Consider the following 25,011-nt stretch of genomic DNA (forward strand, 5'->3'; position numbering starts at 1 on the left):
CCAGTCATGGCAAGATGCATGATAGGGTGGACAATGACAGGGTGGATAATTTTAGCTATAGTTGGCATTTGATTAACATATACTTGGCCTGCAGATGTAGACAAATTCAAGCCCTCAAGAACACTAAGTTTTGTTTCAAAGATATATTTTGATACTATACATTTTTTAAATTAACTCAGTATTTCACAATGACAGAGTGAACCTCTTAAGCTTGTTCTCAGCTAATAATGAAGACAGTGTGAGAAATATTGTGAAATTATATAGTTACTGAAACGTTGGGTAGTGCTGTCACCTCACAGCAAGAAGGGCCTGGGTTCAATTCAGGGCAACCAAAGTCCTTTGTGTTTGGGGCTTGCTTGTTCTCCCTGTGTCTGCGTGGGTTTCCTCCCACAGTCTAAAGAAGTGCAGTCAGGCCCATTGATAATGCTAAATTGCCCCTAGGTGTAAATATGTATGACTGTGTGTCTGCCCTGTGATGGATTAGCGACCTGTACAGGGTGTTTCCTGCTTTCTACCCAATGAGTGCTGGGATGGGCTCCAGCACCCAAGATGATAGGGTGGACAGCAATTCCATGGGTTTAAATAGCTCGATATTTTTATGAAAATGGTAAAATGAATAATCAGCATGCCTACATTAGGACATTATAGCTTTATTATCATGTAAAAGAAAGAAGCAAGATGGCTACATTTTATGGAAGTTTACTTACCGACTCCTGTCAGTCCCATACTGCTGCCTTAAAGCCATGAAACTGAAATTAGCTCAATTTCTGGGTTGTTATTATGACACAGTCCCTAACCCAGCAGTGGGGTCCCAAAAGCTACCTAAAACTAGCACAGCAGAAATAACCCAACAAAATTAGACAAAATGCTCGACCCAGCATCTGGTTAAAAACAATCCAGCAGTACATTTTTAGTAAATATCAGGTTGTGTTTTATTCCTGCCGTATGTGACCAGTATCAAAATGCTAGACAGTCAAAAAGCAATTTGTTGTAGTTTCGTTGTAAATAATGGCCTTTTCTGATAGCTTAAATGGTATAAAAAACAAAATATATAATATATAAAAGACAAATATATTAACTTTCAAAATGGTCACAGCCAGCCGGTGGGCTCAAAGTTTTCTTACACACTTCTATAACCTAAAAATAGTTCAGCTAGTTTGCACCGACGTCCCTGTAGTTACTGAATCATAATCTTTAGTATGTAATAAGACTGGGATCGTAAGGCTTGAGTTGAAGGTAGTCACAACATTCTAGAAAACACAAAAAACAAGCTCAAGTTTGCTGTAATCACTGAAGGAGAATAAAAATGGCTTTGGTGTAAATGTTGGATGGAACAGCCAGAATTGGGTCTCTATTGCCTGCACGAAGGGGAAATGAGTCCTGCCTTCATCTCGCCAAAAGTATGTGAGAAATATTCTGGGAAATTAATGCTTTCTGGTGTATTGGATAACTACTTTCCAATCGCCAGTCTGGAGTTCAATCTCCTACTAGCATCAGCACACTATAGTACACCACTAAAATGCTAAATTTATGCCAAGTTTTCCTTGAATTGTAAGTCATTTTCCTTCACTTTTCCTACATGTTTACATGTAAAATAATAACACAGATCAGTGGTCTTGATTACACTGAATGATATTCCTTTAAATTTTATTCTGAGTTAGAACAAAAAATAAATCGAATGTCCGTCATCTCCTGGACAGAGGTGACTTGTGTGGTGACTTTTGCCATTTACACTGAAAATGGTGCAGCACAGCTGCAGGACATAAAATCACTTTCCTCTCATAACCCTGAAAGCTCATTATAGCAAATACTAGCCTAGTAATAATAAGAAAATGAGGATGTCCTGTTTATTAAAAAAAAGGTGCATTTATTTCTTTAATGTACAAAACTTTAATTCATAATCTTCGTATTTCTGTCCTCAGGAGTGAATAGTTTCTTAGTAGGAAATGATAATTCTCATAGTCTCAGCCTAGCTCAGTTGCTAATTTTTTTCTGTTTTATGTCCACTTTCTCCAAAATTGTTCTGTTCCTGTCCATCAGGCCCTCAAAGGTCCAGACAGGCTGGCATCATTATCATAAATATCTGCGAATGGAAAAAAAATAAGGAAAATGTCCAGACAAAGTTCCATACACAGCATTAAAGTTACATTTCAAAACTAAAATTAGCCCCAGCTCATAAGGCTAAGGTCTGTGGAATGGCAGAACTGGACTGAGTTCTTCAGCCAACTAAGCCCTAATCTGTAAGACTGTACATGTAAAAATATAAAATAATTTAACCACAGAGATGTACATAAAATTATTAGGCATTATATTCTGCAAAATAATAACAATAATAATAATAATAATAATATATAAAGATTAACTGCAGATCATTGAAAGAAGAATGTTCTAAATTTGAACTCTCGTACCTGAACTGTTGTCAATGTCATCATATATTTCGCCTTCCCTGAAATTGATTAAAGTAGCATTTACCAGCATTTATTTACAAATACAATAATAAATGAATAATTATTAATAAAAAATAATATGAATGTGAAATATTAAGGAAGATAATAATGATTACAGAACGATACATACGCCTGTAGAAGGTAACTTTTGGGCACATATCCATCTAAAAAGAGAAGAAAAATGCATAATCATTACTACAATACATATTCCAATGATTTATCAAATTCTGAAATAATGAAATCATTTATTATAATCAAGATCTAAACAAAGTCATTTAGAGTGGTTTGATGTGAGATGCTTCATTCTAGACAAACTTAATAGAGTCAGAATTGTTCAGAGCGGTGGTGACAGGATTTAGCGCCTCTGAATGTTACCCCACAGAAAATTATTTATAAATTATTATAAATTATGTACTGCCTGATGTCTGAGACACTGCTTTAAGATAGTTTCTTGATAAGATTTCAGCCTTTAACTTTTTTTAATCGAACTATTCATGAAAGTAATTTTAAGTAAAAGTAGAACCCAAAGAAAACTTTTTTTTTTTCAGATTTACCACTATTTTCCATTACTACCATTATATATAAAACCTCAGAATACATGTGTAGAATAGGAAATAAAGTGGTTAAATGAGTTGCGGTTGGGTTACAGAGCTGATCAAGCTGTTATAGAGCTGAGTTTAGTGTGATTTCTCCACACTAAACTCAACACATCACTCTGAATGACTTTGTTTACATCTCAACATTCATATGATATAAAGAAATTTTCAATTTTTATACCACCTTTATTGGTTTATTTGGCATGAAAATATTAAAGTATCACTGTTTTTCACAAGAGGGTGCACAACACTTACATTTGCCCTGACTGTTGCGGCAGAGTACTTTCTTCTCATTAGTCTGCTCAATGACCTCCAGAATCTCTCCTCGCACAACAGACAGGTCTTTTCCTCCACTCTTCTTTATGTTAGCATTGGGGTCCACCATCATGCAGCCAAGAACCTTGATAGGCCCTTCAAACTGTCATCACCAAAACACAACAGACTCATTGCAGATTTAATATGCTGTTCCCCTCATTAAGACAGTTCAGTGTAATAAAGAGAAGCTTCTAGGCAAATTAACAAGGACTTAGCTGGCCTGTTGGTGGGGACAACTATACAGGAGAAATAAAGAAAATTTACCTTAAACTTTTTCCTAAACTCTTTCTCCTCCTTCTCCAGCTTCTTGTTCTTCTTAGGATCATGGCTTAAGAAATAAACAAACCAAGAGAACAGAACAATATTTTATAATGTACTTTTTATGCTAAATATTTCATACGCTAGATGCTAATGTACTACTGTGATGGCACCAGAGACATGACACAGCCAATAATGTGAGCACATGAAACAAAGCTTCTTTCTCTGAGCTGAGGCCATAAAGTTAAGCATTAACTTAGACAGGAGCTATAATTCAGCTATAATTTAACTAGGAATCTGTCAGTGGAAAGCTGGTTGAGATGCCGTCATTGAAGAATACTTTCGATCTTTCTTCACTAATGTAAACATATGAGAGCATATGAAGAATGCCCATAAATTGCTGTTATCTGCATATTAATAAGAGCTCTCCTCCTCTCTTAACATGCAAAAAAGAGTATTTGAACCACATTTTAGCAAAGTATATTGAGTACATTAAACCCATAAACTTTATTGTAGATTTATGCACATTGTATGTATGTATGTATGTATGTGTATATATATATATATATATATATATATATATATATATATATATGATGCATGTTTGCCATATTATATTTACCCTAGGGTTTTTGCTGAAATTAAAGAGGAATTTCATCAATTTTGCATCAATTGTCTGCATAATTTAATTATTAAGATGTAAATAAACTTAATCAATTAATAAATGTTAATATATCAACAAAATTCAGAGTGTTTTGATGCGACATGGTTCATTGTAAAATAACTTAATATCTTAGATTTCTTTACAATGGTGATTAAATGAACTAGGAGTCTCAAAGCCTACAGACAAATATAGCTATTTTCTATCCAAAATGACTGGTGAACCTTCACATGATCGTCACGTGAGTTGTTATGTTTAATATTAATAATGTAAAATAGTGGTAATTATGAAAAAATACGACTTTACTGACTGGAACAGATCCTAGATCAGCACCTCTATCCTGAGAAGCTTTGTGAATATGATCCCAAATGTCTGGTTCTTATCGCCACCACTGTGAATAATTCTGACTTGGTAAGTTTCTCTTGAAAGGTGCATTTCATATAAAAAAACACTTTGAATGACTTTGTTTACATAATAAGGAGTCAACCAAGCAATTATGAAATATTGATCGAGGTCCCCATGAAATTCTTCGGCTATTTAAACATTTGTTTTTGCTGTCTGGAATCTGCTATTGTGTATAGTTATGTAAACTTCAGAATATTTGTAATTATTGTATAATTGTAAAATAATCAAATCACATCAAATTTGAGATTTTGCTCAGAGAGTAATCACAGACATGTTGATTGGTGCGTACCATATCTCAGGCGGGGGGAGGGGGAATTCATCCGGTATGACTGCATCTATATCATCATATACCTCTGAGAGAGAGAGGGGGGGGGCAAAAGAGAGGAAATGAAACAACATCTGACTGCACTGAGTGAAGATACATTGCCTGAATATACAATAATTGTCAAACCACTTACCGCCGCCCATAGTAAAACTGCTACAGACAGAAAAAAGAGAACACAACACTCAAAATGTAAATCTCTGCTGTTTTTCTAACTAATTACCAAAATCAAAAATAGAACTGGAACACGAGCAAAAGACCTGTTCAAGGGGTCTGCGCCAACATCATCATAAACATCATCATCTTCTTGGACTGGAGGAGGAAGGGAAGGAGGCGTGACCCCGAGGCGAAGCTTCCGCTTCACTTCTTCATAATCCACATCAACACATCTGTTACTGATATAACCATCTACAGGAAAAAAAACTATTGGTTATTATCAGTTATAGTGATCATCTACATACTCTATTTGAGTACTTCAAAATAATAAGCAAAAGCATTATAAGCAAAAAGTTATTTTATGCAAGAACTACCTATGGTAAAACTCAGATATACAGTACTGAGCAAAAGCCAGAGACCACTCCACTAATTTGACTTCCAGTCAAAACAGCCTAGTAATTTTTAAGGAGGCATCTCGGAGGAGATTAGAAACAAGACAATTAATTAGCACAATAAGGAGGATGTCAATAGGAAAATGAGTGAAAATTAGTTTCTAAAACTGGAGTTCAAAAAATTATGTAAAATTATAGAGAAAATGGAATTTCTAACTATGTAAGGCCTGGTAGACCTCAGATAAACAGCACTTAAAGCTTTCATCTTTGAGAGGGGGGAGAAAATGAAGCTTCACTCTTGCTTCAGATCTGAAAAGTGGATGGACAGAGTGAAGGATGGAAGGGTTCTTCCAGAAAACATCAACACTGTGGGTCTGAGGGTCTGAAAGCTGTCAACAAGCTGTTACTGAAAACGAAATAGAGAAAAAAGAAGAAACCCTGCAAAAAACAAAGAAGCTGCTGGTGTTCTCAGATTAACGGACTGACCATTAGAAGGCCCAGAATGTGCTTGGGATTACTTGGATTATGAGAAGCAGACAATACAACCAACTTCTAAGACTAAACTTTGGAGGTGTGGAAAGATATCCCTTCAGATTTCATTGAAAAACTGAAAGGAAGTCTCCTGAAAAGAATGGAAGCTGTAAGGTAATGGGTGGAAACATAAAACACTGAAAATGTGATATATTTAGTTGTTGAGACTTTTGTATAACATTCTTTTTAATATAAATTTTCTCTTTTTTGTGACACTGAAAAATTCATAATTTGTACTTAATGGCTGTTTTACATATAAATATTTGACTAAATAAAGAGTGATCTACTACTTTTGCTCAGTACTGTACTGTTAATAGCATTTCGCATTACCACAAATACAACTTACATTGATAGCATTTAATGTACTCTACATCATTTTCACATGAATAAAATATATCAACACAAATGTATCTGTCATGCTTCTTGCTTGGGCATTAATTATGCTGATGTGGAAATTATATACCTGTTTGAATGAATGGAATAAATTAATGCAGCACATTTTCAGTGTATAAAAAAATTCTGATTTATATCTAGTAGTTATTCATTTATTCATCATTATTGTTTGGTACTGAGGGCATGTAGGTCCTTAAACAGCAGGCTTATTTTTCATTATTAATCTCAATACTTCAAGATTACTCAGTGACTAATACAATTATTCAGTAACGTCTATTAAAGTACCATGGAAGTTATGTAGTTATGAGAGTCTGGAATGAATGTGTTGGCCCATAGGCCAGCTCTTCAACACACTATGTCTGCATGTTCGCACTTTGTAGCTTTGGTCCTTGTTGCACCGTGTTGGTCCTAGAGGAATGTCATTTCACTCCACTGTGTACTTGTACATAGATGGAATGACAATAAAAGCCTCTTTACTCTTGTTTGGTGATATTATTATCTTAAATGGCCAGGGCCCACTGATGGGCACAAAGTTTTATTTCCTACTTCTATAACCTAAGAACAGCCCAGTAACTAAATAATAAGCCATGCTATGTAATAAGCCTGTGATTTTAAGGTGTAAAACCTGATTAATCATGCTATCATTTTAAAAAGAAAATTGTTTTTCTCTTTTCTTCCAAAAAAGATCTCTAAAATGTTCAGATTACCCCAGAACAAGCAGGCAGGAAAACATAATAAGTGAACAGTCATGTCGAGTTTCACCTCCCAATCTCACCACACTCACTTATCACTGAAAACAATCAGCAAGCTCAGAGACCCTTCCTGACACGGTGTTTTATTCTGAATTATGCCACAGCACAAAAGAAAAATGTGCTATGATTTTTGATTCATGTTCATTTTAAGTAGTTAAGATGTGGTATTTATTTTCAGGCAGTTATTGCAGTGTTTGATCTGAAGCAGACATGTACTGTAAGCAGTGTCTCTGAGGTTAAGCTCACATTCTCCGTTCATGTTTCGAGCCAGCCATTTCCCTTCAGGATTGTTCTTCACTCGGACGATCTCCACGCTCTCTCCCTGCCGCACACGCAGATCACTCTTCCCTCCCTGCCAGTCCTCTCTCACGCGAGCGATGTGCAGGACTTCCTCTTCTCCATTCAGCTACAGTAAACAACACACATGTATAAGTGAATGATAAGGAATCCAACAGCAACATCAACAAGAACATCAACCTATTCAACGTATGCATTAACTGAGGAACCATACTACAGTCTGCTTCCTTTAGGCCTACAAATGAAGCCTGTAAACCACTTAATGGGTCCATATTTTACTTTTGTACCTGTAGTCCACTTATGTAGGTTTATGTACCAAAAAACAGACCAAATTCATTTTTACAAGACCTTTTCAAACCTCTCCTTATCCCTTAACAGAATTGAACAGATTGTTGTTGCTACTGTGCCTTTAAGACTAAAAATGAACTCTTCTGCTTTGTACAGTGTCTGGTTTGAAAAGCAGTTCAGGCTGAAACACTCCTTATAACTTCAGTGTGAATGGTTGGGGCTACATAACTGTAGACTAAAGAGACATATATGTAAATACCTTCATTGTTACATCACAGATACATTGAATGAAATTTGTGCTGTTTTTGCAGCTTAGTTTGGATATATGGACTGTATGGACTGGGGAGTGAATAGTGCATTTTGAAAATTTAGGAATGCTTACATTCTACATCAAACTCAAAATCTCGCACTCTCATTAAAATCAAAAGGAAAATTTGGTTTTCATTATGTGAGTTCTTTAATGTAAGGACTCACATAATAAAAATGAATGATATAAAAGAATACAAGTTTAGTAACAACAAATTTAAGCTGCAAGAAAAGATACCTAGTGTAACATGGAACATGACTGATGATGATCCCATTTTTGAGACATGATATAATGTGAATCTGATATTTTCAACAGAGGATGTTTCAGTGATGATCCCACAGATGAAATATGTTCAAATGTGCACTTATCATACATCATAAGCATGAATTTATACTCACCATATTATAAATGTTAAAGGTTATATTATAAACTTACTTTGAATTTTTTTCTGTACTCATTTTCTTTTTTACGCCGTTCTTTTTGTTCTTTTGTTTCCATTTCTTGCTGTCGTTTGAGTTCCTTCTGTTTCTTCTTCTCAAAGACTGCCGGCTGAGTAAACTCCTCCTGCCTACAGTTTAGCAGAACACATCAAATGAAATTTACTTCTGACAAATTGTTGGTAAAATGTATTAAGCCCTCCAACTCTAAGTGTATTATTCTGTTATTATTTATAAGACACATTATTCATTAACTATAAATGATTTAAAACAAAGCTAATGTGTAAAAGAATTGTACACATATACAGGCCTTCAGTATTTTAGGGGTTAATTATTACTATGAACTGTGCAGATAAAACCAAAGCAGTTTAGTGAAACCAGTAAACCACTTACTCTTCGATATGCTCGTAAATTTCACTTTGGTCACTGTCCTAAAAATCCACACGAAGAACAAGAAAATAGTCACACAAAATAAGTTACACGAAATAACAAATTGTTTGAGCATGAAATTCTTAAGAAACAGTGAAATTCTGAATGGAAAGTACAGGGACACACACCTCACCAGCCTGAGATGAGAAACTGTCAGTCCATGATTCTGTATAAGCACAACATATATTTATTAACCAGCATATTAAAGCCATGATTCAATCAGCTATAAAATTATAGAGAAAAATGGGCATCAAAGCTGCTATCAAACCTATATGAGATCACATTAATGTGTAAGAAATGAGTTCATGGCCAAAGACAATTGCAAAGTCTGTAGTGTTTTTATAAAAATGACACACTGAAAAGATTATGCACTGCATTTACTTGATTCAAATTTATACAATAAAGATCCACTATTCCCTTTGGCAATGTCTTTGTGGTTAATAAGCTCAGTCTAAACATAGGAGTCATTTCCACAGTATACTCATGACTCAGTCATGTAACCCCCTCTAATAATTAATTTTGATTATAACTATTTGGTTATAAAACATCTCCAGAAATATTAGATTTATTGATACAGTAAATAGTGTTACTATTACTAATACTGATGTGATAAATATTGATGAAAATACTTCTGTTGCCTCCTCCCCCAGTTCTAAAAACGTGGCTGCGCTCAGAGAGGGAAGCAGGAGCTTAAACAAACTCCAGATACACTGCAGCAGAGCTCACTAACGGTCTACATTTTTGACATGTTAATGTATAAAAAGACATTTAAAGCAAAGTGCTTGGTGCCTAGGCCATAATAGAACATATAGGCAGCACATATCACTTTATCTGAGTCTGAGGTTAGCATTAGTCATTGTATCATTAGCATCACCTCTAGCTGTGCCATCCCTCGTTTTACTTCTATTACGCAGTGTTCACAAATGTGTGATATTTTGATAAAATAAAAAATCATGAAGTTTTATGTAGTTCTGAGAAGTACATGCATTGAGTTGTATTCAGTGTACATTAGTATGAATAAGGTTGCATAAGGACACAGCCCTACAGATGACATCATTATATGAAGTAAGTCATAGCTGGTATGAAACACTGCGCTGTTTACCTCTGGAGGATGGTTTTGGAGGAGGAGGTGGAGGTGGGGGCAAATTAACATCATCGTACGTATCCTCTTCATGCTCAATGTTTCTGAGAAACAAAACGAAATCAGTCAGTGCTTTTGTATTTGATCTGCATTGTTCTCAGGAAATTCCACAATTTTGCAGTGCATTTACCATGCATGCACCTACGCACACCGGGGGCGTTAAAAAAATGAAATCGCACATATCTGAGGTGCGCTGCTCAGTGGCATAATAAAGCAAGCTCCAAGATATAGAGCTGTAACAAGCATTGTAATCCACTGTCAGACATTTGTTTCACCTGTGCTTCATTCCTTCTGATGTCAGTGCTGTTATATTTATTTTAATGTTGTATCTGAAATTACAAAATCCAATTTAAGTGATAAATGAACAGTAGCAAGAAATATTAGAATAATAACACTTACGGGTTTGAAAAGGGAGGTTTGTTTGGTGGCAGGAGCGCAGGTTTATTTGGTGGCCTTCCTGGTCCTGCAGAATGTGCACACACACACACACACACACACCACACACACAAACATCCAAGACATCAGACGTGACAGTTATCTAACTATGAAGTACATATCTAGGCCCTTCCAAAACATATTGTTGCTGTCAAAAAAAAAACAAGCAATTTTCACCCTCATTTTAATTTTTCAATGTCATTACAACAGCAACTTGTAATTTTAATTAAATTTTCTTTACATTAACTTACATTAAAAAGGTAAGAATGTTTTGACATTTTACTGTAAAGCCACTATTTTTGAGATATATATGTTTTAGGACAGAGAAAATAGGCATATTCATACCAATAAATACACTATTACACATTATGACAGTAAGATAATAGCCCTGAAAATATAAGCTTAAAAGGAATAATTGTTAAATGTGCATGAGGTCACTCAATTTGCTACTAATATTTGTTGGGTTTTTGCCTATGCTTCTGGAAAAGGACTCTTAATAGTACCATATTTAATAGCAATTACAGGTTTCAAATATGATAACTAGAAGAGTGATACTACCTAGCATCAGAGAGTTTTCATCTGGCAAGATCTGTTATATTGCCAGATATGAGATGCTAACAAAGAGTACAATGATTGATGACAACTTTAAAAGACAGAAGTAACTCAGCTCTCCAGTAATTTCATATAACACTGTACAGCTTCTTAAAAATTCTACAAAATTCAGTTGTTAAGCTAAGAAAAGCCATTCAAAGTGTGAAATGCATCATTTGAAACATACAGAATCAAATATTTTCCATTGTTGGTAATATTACTTCTAATATTGTTTTACAGTAGTTTTGTTCTATAACATATTTTTAAAATCCACTCATTGCAGAGAGGTGTATCAGGGGGTTGTAAGCAAAAATAGTATACAAAGAAAACATTAACAGATGATGGGAAATCTCTTTTGATTCAATGGTAAAGAAATTTGAGTCAATAAGTCTGGAATCTACAATTGACCATTTCATACGATATGATATGAATCTGTATGGTTTTGTAATATAGACACTTGCTTGTTCAGCAATGTATCATTTATATTTCTATATATTTGCAAACTAAATAAGCTGACTCTGACCATTGACCCTGGATTTAACTGCTTATACTGCAAAGGCTTCCATGTTGGTCTAAACACTTCAGTTCCTTTTTTCATAGCAGTTTCCAACTTTTATTACAGGATCTAGGCAGTTCTGTTTAGAAGTTTAGTAGTTAACCTCTTAAAAGCCTAGACCTATCACATACTAAGGCCTCTTATTCAGTAACTACAGGAACTATGGTGGTTGGTTAGTGTAGTGGTTAACACCTTTGCCTTCTACACTGTAGACTGGGGTTCAATCCCTGACCAGGGCAAGCACCCTACACTATACCAATAAGGGTCCTTGGGCAAGACTCCTAACACCACCTTGGCCTACCTGTGTAAAATGGTCAAATTGTAAGTCGCTCTGGATAAGAGCGTCAGCCAAATGCCATAAATGTAAATGTAAACTTCAATGCAAACTGGCTCAGCTACTCTTAGGTTATAGAAGTGTTTAATAAAACATTGGGCCTCTGGTCCTTTAAGTGTTTTTAGCTGTTAGACAGCAAAAAGCCTAAACTGAATAATAAGAAGGAGTAAGGGGTCACTTTACTGGACTTAACAAAGAATTTCACAGATTTCATAAAGAAAATGTACAGTGGTTGTGCAGCCTAAGCAGTTCCCAGGCAGTTGTTAATGTTTTACATAACGGTTGCTATGATATTTTAGATAGTTGCTAAGATGTTGCTAACTGGTTGTCATATCCCAGGTTGTTAATTCTAAGTGTTGCTAAGTAGTTGCTATGATGTGGTTTCTAATGTATGCTATCCAAACCATTTGGTATGGTGTTGGTGGGTAGCTGCTATGGTCCACCAGGTGGATACTAGGTGGTTTCTATAGCAATTTTGTGGTTGCTAGGGTGTTGCTATGTGGTTGCTATGGTATTCTAGGTGGTTGCTCAGATGTTGCTAAGTGGTTGCTATGGTTTCCTCAGATGGCTGCTAAGGTGTTGCTAGGTGCTTGCTGCTGTTCCAGGTGGTTGCTATGGTATGCTATGGTATGCTATTTGGAATTGCAAGTGTACTTGTATCATTATGATATCAGTCGCTCATTCAGTCCTGGGGGCTTTAAATTGTCATTTAACAATGATTGTACAAAAGCCGTATTTTCATACAAGAACACCAGTCTCAATCAGACTAAACATTTCAAAGTTGGAAAGTTGTCGACATCTCGAAAATTGTGGGATAAGTTAGAGGATAAAAAACTGAAAAAAAGAAGAAGAATAGAAACTGCATAACAATAGTACAATAGTGCTCTTTCACTAATGAAAGAGATGTACCCTCAGATGTCTTGGTCTCTTGGCGTCTTGTAAGTTGAAATGATGGCGCCTTTTTCCGTAAATGGTCCAGGTTGACCGCTGGGGGTCGCCTGGGTTTTGAAGGTCGTTGCCCGACAGCAGGAAGAGGCTTTCTCAGAGGTGGCACCTCAGACATGCTCCTCTGGCTGGGCAGTGAAGGTCTGGGAAATGATTGGAGCTTTCTGTCATCAACATGCTTCATCATTTTGTTTTGGAGAAGCTCTCCTGTCAGTTTTACTCTCCCTGGGATCTCAGGCTCCGTGAGGGGCATTTTAGGCTCCTCTTTGGCACCCATACGGTGAGACGGTGGGGGTTTGGGGAAGACTCCATGAGGAGCCTGACCAAACCTTTTGGGTTCATTGGCAGAGTTCACTGGTAGGACTGGCCTTGGAATTACAGGTGAAGACTTGTTTCGGATCACTCCATTGGCAGATGACTCTGATGTATGACCCACCGCAGAATGTCTCGGGGATGCGCCACCTCCAGAGCTGGCAGTTTCTTTCTGTGCATTAAACTTAGCCCTCAGGGCTCTGACGTCCACATTGTCCCCCTATGAAAACACAAAAATTAACTTACTGTAACGGAAGCAAATACCCCAGGAAGGGTGGGATGCATAAAATACAATGTTGTTGTCTCTTGATTTGTGTGTTACCCGTGACTTAGTAGCAATGGAATTACTAGTATGATTACATTAAAACCACTCTTTCACAACAACAATAGGTTACATATTACATTTCACAATACACAGTATTACATTTTGGGGGTTAGGGTTAGTCGTGGGCTGGAGGTTAGGGAACTGGCCCTGTGACCAGAAGGTTGCCGATTTGATCCCCAGTGCGGACAGTCCATGACTGAGGTGTCCTTGAGCAAGACACCTAACCCTGCTCCCCGGGCGACGTGGATAGGGCTGCCCACCGCTCTAGGCAAGTGTGCTCACTGCCCGCTAGTGTGTGTATTCACTAGTGTGTATGTGGTGTTTCACTTCATGGATGGGTTAAATCCGGAGGTGGAATTTCCCCGTTTGTGGGATTAAAAAAGTGTCACTTAACTTCGCACAATAATTTTGTGATGAAGCCTGCTTTTTCACTTTTGTCCAAGTTAATTGCACAAAACACAATATAGTCTATTGCAAGCTATAGCAAAATCAGGATAGAGAACTGCACTTGTTAGCTACAGCGACTGTAAAATATTTTATAGAGAGCTATAAAGTGCAACTCTATGTATTATCTGAGGTTCTGACAATGATTGTGTTATGTTGCTAAGGACTATTACTAATTATCAGTATTGATAATAATACACACACAAGAGTCAGCGCTGCTCTGGGACAACAGCTGGTGTATTTGTTTCCCCAGCCCCTTTGAACACTGTCTAACCTCCACTGTCCTGTGCTCAATACCAATATAGTTATAGTATATTGAATAGAAAGGTTTTGGTGTAGTGTTTGCATAGTTTACTGTCTGTATGTGTTATATTCATTCTCTGTTCTGTTGTTTATTCTGTATTAAATTTAGTGCGGTGTCCTGGAGTAACTATATTTCATTTCTCATTCAAAATACCTGTGGTGAGAAGAAATGACAATGAAGTTGACTGACACAAGTTTAACAGGTTAGAACTGTGATATTGCTATTGTAGGTATAGTAGAAATACTCTAGAAATCTGAGTTAACGGGGAATTCCACTGACATTTCAAAATTTCTGCATAATTCAGTGGTTGAGCTGTAAATAAACTCCTTATGAATGGTTTGATGTAAAATCGTTCATTGCAGAGAAACATACTGACTCAGATTTCTTTACAGTGGTGGTGATAGGAACCAGGTGTTGCAATGTCTACAATGTAAAAACAGACATTTTATCTTTTATCCAAAACCACCAGCGATCAACAGCGAGTGTTTTCTGTTATGTTGATTATGGTAAAATTGTAGTTACTATGGAAAGTAAGTTTTCATGCAACACCCTGCATTTACCCCTCCACCATGAATGGATTTTAAAAATACATTCTAGACCCTTCTAAAAGCTATCATAAAACAATATCTTCGATATGAGGCAGCGTTTCCGTAATCACTTCACGTAATAACTTCTCATGAAGGACCCTTTAGAGGCACTAAACTTTTCAGAGGTCGTGTTCATATCAAAACCACTGTAAACAATTGTGACTTGCCATGCTTCTACAGAACAAAGCATTTCATATCAGAACACTAAATGACTTTGTTTACGTCTCAACAGTTCAGTTCTTCTAATTCTAATTTATGCAGACATCTTTAAAAAATTGGTTGAACATCCCTTTAATATCACTCACTCTTTTCTACCAGACACCTAGTTTTTCTTACATTTCACAACGTTTAAAACCACCACAACACTGCTGTGCCTGACATATTCGTAGCAGCACCAACACCAACTCACAACATGTTAGTGCCACTGCTGTGCTATGAACGTGGTAGAGCAATGTTTGATGTCCTGTATTTGAAATAAAAGGGTCACTTAAATGTAAATAAACCACAGCTAATGTAAAATGTTGTACAAAATAAAATAAAAAACAAAGTAACTGGCAATCTAAAAAAAGGTGGTATGGCCCACATATCGTTTATCATTGGATGGGCTCAGTTGGACTACAGTATGCAACTGTAAATTTGCAAAGTGTAAAGTTATCTCATATTGAAAATTTACTAATCAATGTGAATTTTGTGGATCACAATATGGTAAGAACTCTATTCTGTCTCACTGTTCGAAGTATTTTTAATAGCGTGAATGAGGTTTTAAATATCTGTGCTGACAGCAGCGTTTGAGGTTGTGTGCAAGCCAAAAATGTGAGCAAAGAATAAGCTGCTGAAAGAGGGACAGAACTATAACCTGGTCTTACTCAAACACATTCTAATTACAGAGAGTAAGAAGACAAAAGAAAAATATCGTCACAATGACAGGAAAAATTTAAAACTCAATGGTTCCTGTGCAAACAGTCACAGACCAACTTTTCGTTCATTTAATTTTAATTTCCAGTCAAAACAGTAATTTAGTACAAGTTATTAATGTTTTTTAGCATTGGAAAAATCAGAAAACAAAGGCAATTCAGCCACGTATAATATCAATTCTTACAGTATTTACTGTACCTATCCTCTGTTTTATTACAGGTTTCTTTTTTTCGGGAAACTTGCTTTCAGTTCTTTAAAGAAATCTGCAATATTTTCCACACCTTCAAAGTTCAGTCTTAGATGTTGTTTGCATTTTCTGCTTCTTACAATCCAAATAATCCCAAATATGAATTTAGACTCAGTAGCCCACAAAATATCTGACAACTGATGTTTTATTGTCTGTTTTCTTTTCTCTGTAATGTTGTCTTTTCAGCTACACTACTTTTCAGACTCAGCACTGAGTTGTCTTCTCACATTGGAAGGATGGACAGAAACACCTGTACATTTTTTCAGATCTGAAGCAAGAGTGGAGCCTTAAAGACTGTTTATCTGTAGATTTTCATATCTAATCTGCTCAGAAATATCTCCTTTAGCCATTTTAGATATATAGGAGAAAAAAGACTACAAGGCACCTAAGGTGATCTTGGGCAGATGCTTGTATGAATGTTAGTGTCTCTTTGAAGGGGAATATAATTTCAGTCATTTGGGGAACAGCTTTTATTGGAAGGACACAGCAAAGTGGCAATAACATGCACAAAAGTAAAAAGTGGACAAGTTAAATATGAATAATTACAACCCCAAATACAATACAACAATACAAAACAATACAACAGCACAGTATTTATTATTTATGTTCTAACTAATGTTTTTTTTTTCAAAATAAACACTTATTTCTCTTATGATTCTTGCAACATATTTTTAAAAACTTGGCACAGTAAAGCATTTCCCACGTCGCAAGTTGTCATTCCTTTTCACAACACTTAATATACGTTTAAGGATTGAAGACATCAAGTGATGAAGGATTTCAGGCGTAATTTTGTCCCATTCTTCCTACAAACAAGCTTTAAGGTGTGCAACAGTAGGTGGTCTTCGATGTACCATTTTGCATTTCGAAATGCCCCACACATTGTATGTTGGGGACAAGTTGGGACTGCAGGTAAATTCAGCACCCGTACCCTCTTCTTCCGCAGCCATGCCTTTGTAATGTGTGCACAATGTGGTTTTGCACAGTCTTGCTAAAATGTGCATGAGCATCTCTGGAAAAGATATCACTCCTAAATCTCTTTGCACTTTTCTGAATAAATGGCGCCATCACAGAAGTGTGTGTTACCTGGGCACAACCCCATACCATTATACCATTATGGCCTTTAGACGTATTACTGGTAACAGCCTCCATGGTCCTTTTCATCTTTGATCTGGAGAACATGGCATCGATTTCTTCCAGAAAAGATCTGAAATAATTATTCGCCTGACCACAACGTGTCCGCTGTGTGTTGGTCTATCCCAGATGCCTCCAAGCCCAGAGAGGTTGCCTCTGGACATGGTTAACGTAAGGCTTCCTTTTGGCACAGTAAAGTTTTAACTGGCATTTGTGGGTCTAACTACATATTGTGGAGCTTTACAAAGGTTTGCAAAAGTAATCCTGAACCCATGTGGTTTTATCGCTTGTAAATGAACGATGGTTTTTGATGCAGTGCTGTCTGAGGAACTGGAGAGCAGCTTAAGCTTGTAGCCATGCCCTTTATACACTGAAATTGCTCCAGATTCCTTGAATCTTTAAATTATGTAATGCACCACAGATCTTTCTTCGAGGAACATTGTATTTAAACATTTTAAAACAGTCTTGGGCTGGTGGTTAGGAAACCAGCCTTGCGACCGGAAGGTAGTTGGTTTGTTCTTCTGAGCCAACACCACATAACTGAGGTGCTCTTGAGCAAGGCAACTAATCGCCAACTGCTCCCTGAGTGCTGCGGATAGGCTTGCCCACCATTCTGGGCAAGTGTGCTCACTGCCCGCTAGTGTGTGTCTTCACTAGTGTGTATGTGGTGTTTCACTGCACGGATGGGTTAGATTGCAAAGGTGAATTTTCCCTGTTGTGGGACTAATAACGGTCACTTAATAATAACAAAAATATCTTCACGCATTTGCTGGAAAACTGGTGATCCTCTGCCCATCTTTGCTCTTAAAGAACTACCAGCTTTTGTACCAAATTGATTACAATCACCTGTTTTAAATGATCATTATTTATTTAATTATTTTACCCCACTAATGGCCCTAAATTGCCCCCTTCCCAACTTCGGAATGTGTTGCAGACCTGAATGGCATGATTAGATGTATATTTACAAAATGAAATGAAATTGACCACACAAAACATGAAGTATCTTGTGTTTGTACTGTCTGCAATTCAATGCAAAGTTCAGTAATCACTGCTTGCTTTCTGCATTTTCTATAATCTTCCCATTTTTTCTGATTTGGGGTCGTAGATTTTATACACATACATGTTAAATATCTTTTCCGCTTTTTTCTGACAGTGTAAAGTTTACAACTTTTACTTAATGGCTGATTTGACTCAAAATGAAATAAATAAATGGGAGCTCTCTGACTTTTACACAGTACTGTATTTTGCATGCACAGCAAATGTATCACTCTGTGCTACATAATGTTTTAATCTGGGACGTGTCTTTAACCTGACATAGTTTGGCAGCTATTTTTACTGCCAAAGCTACTCTCCTGTTTGGTATGAAAGCATGAACTTGCGTAAACCATGTGATTGTACCAGGTGTCTGTCTGTGTGGTGTGGTGGTGGTGGGGGGGTTCGGAGGTGTTGTACTGGGAGGAACAGGTGTAGAAGCCCTGAAAAATGAGAATACATCTATACCATCACCTTTCTGATTTGCACATTAGTTTCACTGTCTAGGATTCCCTTTACATTCAGTTGTGAAAAATCATTCCCTCTGTTTTTGGCCATTCCCCCTTTTCCATCGTGTTTGGAATAATGTGTTTATGTGTTTATATTAGTTATGACATCTAATAAGTTTCATTCACATTTACACAGTATGTTGCCTTGTGTGTTCTTCATGTCAAATAAACAAGTGCAAAGCACACATGCGTCTACTAAAGAGGTTTTTAACCAGGCTCTGAAAAGGAACGGCTTTATTTGGTTCATCACTGCCATGCAAAACTCATATGTTCCATTTTTAACCCTGTAATGTTCTGCTCACTATATATGCCACAAAGTGCCATCTTGACTGTTTGGTAGATGGGAATATTTAAAAAATTGTGAGGTCAAAAAAATTAGTTTTTATTATTGCCCCAAACAAATAAAAAAAAATACAAAAAATATAATTATTTTGCTTTTTTCTTGGTGAGGACATTAACGGGTTAAAGCTACCCTTCATACTGTCTGTACCTTTCATTAATAATCTACCAATCGAAACAGTCTGAAATCACTGAGAATTATATCCTGTGATACTACCATACATTAAAATTAAGAACCTTTTCTCCTTTTTAATATAAAGTTCCAGTTTTGGAGATTCAAGGGTTTCTGATGATGTAAGTATAGCTGCAGTGTTGAAATGCAGTGGAAAGAATAAATTAGGAATTTAGAGATGATTGACATGTAAAATACTTTAGTTTAATGTGAAGAGATTGTGGCTACAGGCCTGAATGTTGAGTAGTAACGTACGACAAATAATCCAGATTAACCCCTTACATGGCCAGAGCCTCAACGTTTAATTACACATTTCTATAACCTACAAATAGCTCCAACACTTTGCACTGAAGCCCCTGTAGTTACTGAATAATAAGCCTTAGTATGTAAAGAGCCTGGAACTTTAGTTTTTCAATCTGATAACAGAAACTGTCCTGAGTAGAAAGGACACCTTTCATAACAATTGCCATCAAATTACAGTTCCTTTTCATGCATTACTATTTGCAAGCATTGCATCAATAGGTAATAGCAGGTAATAGCAATAAATCTACCAATGCTTTATTCTGAGTGTGTCCATAAACTGCATGAGAGCTGTGTCAATATGACTGATAACAACAGTTAGTAGTCATATAAATTTTTGTGCAAATAAGGAGAAGATATTATACCCATCCATCCATCAGATATTATACATTTTTCTAAATTTGAGCACGATTACATGGTGTAGATGTAAACTACGTAAACGAAAAGTGGTTTGATGTGAAATGGTCTGTTCTAGAGTAACTTACTGAGTGAGAATTGTTCACAGTGGTGGTAATAAGAGTCATCTGAACAGAGTTTGCAGACACCTGAAGAGTTTAATGCCTTTAAGCAGCATCATAAGACGTTACTGGATGAAATGATCATAAATAAGCTGTGTGATGTCTGAGGAATAGGTTTATAATAGTTTTGAAAGGTTTTTGGCCTACAACATACTTTTTTAATCAATTTGTGGTGGTACATACAAGTGTCAGTTCAGCGGTTGGTTTCTCACACCACCACCTTAAAGAAACCGGTGTTGGTAAGTTTCTCTAATTTCACATCAAACCACTCTGATTGACTATGTTTTATGGTGATCTCAACCACTGAATTATGTAGGAATTTAGAAAAATCATCAGAATGATACTGTTTGGAGGTTCAAAATTTATGAAACCACATCAACCAGGTAGATCAGAAACAGTCATTAAAAGAATCGACAAGTAAACAGATGACATTACACTTATTAAAAATTCTAAAGATTACTTAACTAGTTATTCACTAATTTGTGTTTGTAATCAGTATCGGACATTATTTGTTACGTTTTCTACCCAACACTGGATATCAGGAAAGAATGGACTCGCTTTTCTCTTTGCAGGTAAACCTCTGAAAGCCTGATTTAGCAGCCAATATGACATAAAGACACATTTAAAGAATGTGACAATGGAGTATCGACTATCAGGAGTAAGATATATAGGAAGATTTTGTCAGAGAATCAGTAACCGCTCAATGCATACAACAAACAAACATGGATTTCAAAATTCCTGTGACTTCAAGCAGCTCGATCAATAACCTCATATCACAATCAAGAACTTACATGGATTAAAGTTCGTACATGGTACAAGTCCTCTCAGTAATAAACACCATAACTTCACAAACTTCCAGACCAGCTTCTTAACAAACAGTACAACATTCATAGACACAATGTGAGACACAGTTCATTGTTCAGAGAGGTACATTAAATGCAGAAGATGCAGATACTTTGCAGAAGTGTGAATTCCCCTCGCCATCTTACAGCACAGACATAAACTGCATGCTTGAAGTTGCTGCTATCAGTGAAACGCTGTCAAGAACAGTTTTGCGTATTGTTGGTCAAGTTCTAGACATTGTACGCTATAAGCCAGTGGCTGAAAGCTGAGTTAACTGTAATAATTATACTTTATGTAAAAATGTGGAAAACTAAGTGTTTTATGCCAATTCTAACTGAAAAAATAATTTTTCACCATCTGAACAAAACATTTTATCTCCATTTTTATTATTTCTATACTTTTATGACGTTATCTGAGCCATATTTCATGACTGCTGAATTCTGCGTTGTTAATAATTGATCCAAGTAAACAAAAGCTGTCCACTACTTATACCTCTTCCCCATCAATGGTGAAGTTACCAGTCTTTCCTTTGCTTTCTTTATAATGAGCTGAAGACTCTTTTCATTTTGTTCTTTTACTTTCTGTATGACGGCCTTCAGATCTTCCTGAGTTTGTCCAAAATTGCTTAAAATGTATAACATTGATAAAAAATTAAGAATGTCGTTCTCCTGTACAGTTTTTGGAAAGCGACATTAAGTTTAATGTAGGCATCTTTGCTTTGTATAATGTGAACAGTTTAACTATTTTATTATGTATTATTATTATTAATTTTTATGTATTGTTCTATTTAATACATTTTACATACAATAGTGAATTATTTATACCACAAACTGCATTAACAGACTATTTAGGTCTACGAATACTGCACTTTTCACGTAATTACAGTCTCCAAAGAGGAAAACAAAAAATTTTATAATAAAAATAGTGCAAAAATGTACAGAAGATAGACAGACAGACAGACAGACAGATAGATAGACAAGCCAAGAAATATTTGGTATTTGCTTACTTTTGGACCTCTGGGGCTAATGTGGCTAACAAATAATCAAAGCTCATCAACTACCACTGGAAAATCTGCCAGCCTAAATCTTCACACACTTCAGAACATGCAAAATGATTAAGTCACTTGCTTATGTGATTTCTAACACTGTAAGCAAAGGTCAGGCTTCAAGACAGCTGCTGCGACTGCCTTTAGCAATGCAACATCCTTTAGGTCATTTTTACAGATAATAGTATGACATACAGTGCAAGAAACCACATAAGCAAGTCTATTTGGGGCATCTTAACAACCAGACGTGGTTTGAGGCCAGGGTGTGATGACACAGGGCTACAGTTTATGCAATGTTAAACTGATTATAACCTTCCATTGCTTGTAAATTTGAGCTTTTGCCAAACAAAGTCAGTTTTTGTTTCTCGAATTTACAACACAAAAAACAGGGACTTTTCCTCATCATCATCAGTAACCTCTAAAATCTATGCCAAACGTACAACGATTTTAGCACAAATGTCACCAGGAATGCTTACGAAGCTTGCATCCTCTTGCAGACATCTTTCGTGTTGATAAAGAGGTTAAATGCGGGTTCAGAACAATAGCGAGACACAGGAAGCGCCTCCAAACCACACACACCTTTACGCTACCCCTGCATCACTCAGCAAAGACTGCCATACAAGTCGGAGTCCATGATAAACCAATCAGCAGCATGCTTTGCTACAGAGGCTTTGTAACAAAAAGGCAAAGGAAATGGTCCAATATCTGCACTACAGTGCACTCGATTAAATAAGACAATCACAACTCACAATCCAAACAGTACATGTCTTAAATAGGGAACATTTTTTCGGAGGATATTGATAATATTACAAACAGGAAATGATGCATACCATCACTTTTAGACTGGAGGCCTATAAAGTGGGTTACTGTCCTATTTGCCAACATTATTTTCATGCATAAACCAAGGATGATACAACTATAATGCAGAGTGTGACAGGACTATTTAGACTACAGCTGATGATCATACAAGTCTAAAACTAGGATAAAGTTTTGTTCAGTGCGAGTTCTGGAGAGACAAACGAGTTTCGTGTTCACCATGCTCTAGTACAGAGGGCTCTATTCAAACCCCAGTCAGTCTCAATTTATATTCACTGTCATTTCCGTTCAGTACCTGTGCCAGGCAATTAAGGGTCGGATAACAAACGATATAGAGCAGGATAAAATAAGGACTGGTTGGGGAATGTCTGGAATGGAAACCCTCTGCTCTAAGACCCCTAAATCAATCTATGAAGAACTTCATAGTTTATTCATCGCATAAGTTATTAGCTTATCGGTTTGAAATGATAGGAAACACCAAAGTTTGTTGAGCTGTGGCGCTAAACGGGTGTTTTATTAGGGTCATGCAGTCTCATCTTAACCTCCAAAACACCAGCAAGGACTGATGTTTTCACTGGGATTGTATGTTAAGTAAATTAGATGCTAATTCAACAGCAGTTTATCTGACTTTACAGCTCTTAATAAGCAAAGAACAGCACCAGGACGACTACAGCTTTATGGCATTCATGAATTTTATAGCTTAGAATTTAAAAGTGTATCATATCTTCTGAACAGTGACTTCTTTTCCTTATTTAGCATAGGCAGAGAGTTGCTGGGTGCCAACTAGCATTTATGTGTAAGTTTTTGTTGGGCTGATACTTTCTGAGTATTTAAGTCATAATAGCTCTACTTGTACTTAACTGTATTTGTGAGGAAAGACATCTACGTTTTCCTTATATTCACATTCACAGCTGCTTTTTGGGTTTAATGTCGTTCTCTCATTGATTCAGTATCTGGACTGTTTTTCTCACTTTCGAGCTTCAGCATTTCATTTTAGACCAAAAGCAGCAGAAAAATAAGAGGTTCCACTGCAGTTCTAAGGGACCTCAGTACTTGAGGACTTTTTGACCTTATACCTTTTTAAAAGCTTAATCAAATTGTTTTACTTGCTAGTCTTCTACGTGAGTCAGTGAAGCGGCAGTAGCTTTTCTTGAGAATAGTAAAATGAACGAGAAAAAAAAGCCGAAAAGACTTAACACAAATAACTGATGAGGTTTTTGTCTTACCATGGGTATCAGAGTTGAACTTTACTTTCAGTCAACTTCCATGACATCTTGAATCGACATTAAATAATCTGGCGCAGTTTCCTGAAGGACGAGGCTCGTTTGCGATGGATAAGCTTCACCACACTGTCGCAGCTTTTCCTCTTCCCACTCATATTCGAACAAGCCCCGCCCCACACTCAGCCCCGCGTGACGATTGGCTGTCAGCAGCCCGTCTCGAGGGCTACGATTGGCTAATAGCAGATGCAAAGGGCCGTGCTGGTCAGAAAACGGGTGGGAAACGAAATACTGCAAATATGCATAGCAGGAAGCAAACTAAAGGTTAATGAAACCCTGACCGCTCTCACAGGTTTGCGATGAATGGAATTGCTAAATAAGAGACCAAAGAAGAGCTTAAGTACTCAAGCAAGGAAAACTCTTTAAACTATATGGTCGTCTACTTTTTATGTCATTCTGGTAACTTTCATAGCAAACATTTGATTTGAAATGATTAATCATTAGATTTCTTGATCATTTCAACATTGGATTGTTGTACTGAGCTCTCAGGACAGGAGAGATGAATGTGAAATGAAAGTATTTTGAACATCAAGCATATAATGATATAAAGCATTTCACTGGGTTGCCCTGTCTCTGTAACGTACCTCTAAGCCTTGTCTCGGATTTATTTTAAGTTGGAGTTAGTTTCAGCATGTTTTGCCCTTAACTGTACCTCCTTACTTGGTCGGACAGAGATTAAAAATGAAATCTCTTGCAAAAAAACAGAATTGCAGATTTGTGTCCTACAAAACAGTACAGTACGAACTGCACTACAGTTGTTTGTCTACCCCTTGCGTCCGGACCGTGAACTGCACCAGCATGTTGGACAGTATAATAATGCCGTAGAGGTACACCAGGGCTCCAACCACCAGGGCCCAGTACGAGTTCAAACGGGCCAAGACAGTCTGTGCTTGCCCTGGTGGGG

At 36.7% G+C, this 25,011-nt stretch overlaps 1 protein-coding gene across 4 annotated transcripts; it reads right to left on the bottom strand.

The window, feature by feature from the left end:
- Nucleotides 1-1,620: 1,620 nt before the first annotated feature.
- Nucleotides 1,621-24,180, bottom strand: si:ch73-40i7.2 (FYN-binding protein 1). 4 transcript variants are annotated; one of them, XM_017712078.1, is made up of 16 exons: nt 24,054-24,180; nt 12,953-13,520; nt 10,527-10,590; nt 10,089-10,171; nt 9,115-9,152; nt 8,951-8,988; nt 8,556-8,688; nt 7,475-7,634; nt 5,265-5,412; nt 5,141-5,157; nt 4,972-5,035; nt 3,623-3,686; nt 3,299-3,461; nt 2,578-2,611; nt 2,409-2,446; nt 1,621-2,083 (listed from the first exon to the last, which is right to left on the bottom strand). In XM_017712078.1, the coding sequence occupies exons 1-16, from the start codon at nt 24,054-24,056 to the stop codon at nt 2,037-2,039; spliced, it is 1,662 nt and encodes a 553-aa protein (XP_017567567.1). In that variant the 5' UTR covers nt 24,057-24,180; the 3' UTR covers nt 1,621-2,036. The 4 variants fall into 4 exon arrangements, with proteins under 4 accessions (XP_017567567.1, XP_017567566.1, XP_017567565.1 ...); XM_017712077.1 differs by having other exon boundaries at nt 5,141-5,160; XM_017712076.1 differs by having other exon boundaries at nt 4,972-5,157.
- Nucleotides 24,181-25,011: the final 831 nt, after the last annotated feature.

The sequence above is a fragment of the Pygocentrus nattereri genome, chromosome 15, assembly GCF_015220715.1.
Source record: "Pygocentrus nattereri isolate fPygNat1 chromosome 15, fPygNat1.pri, whole genome shotgun sequence".
Lineage (NCBI taxonomy): Eukaryota > Metazoa > Chordata > Actinopteri > Characiformes > Serrasalmidae > Pygocentrus > Pygocentrus nattereri.

Excerpts from the sequence above, each read along its gene's own strand:
- si:ch73-40i7.2 (XM_017712075.1), bottom strand. Across the intron at positions 9,153-10,088 it reads TCCAAAACCATCCTCCAGAG|AATCATGGACTGACAGTTTC; the intron begins GTAAACAGCGCA and ends GTGCTTATACAG. Across the intron at positions 5,413-7,474 it reads TCGAAACATGAACGGAGAAT|ATGGTTATATCAGTAACAGA; the intron begins GTGAGCTTAACC and ends TTTTTCCTGTAG.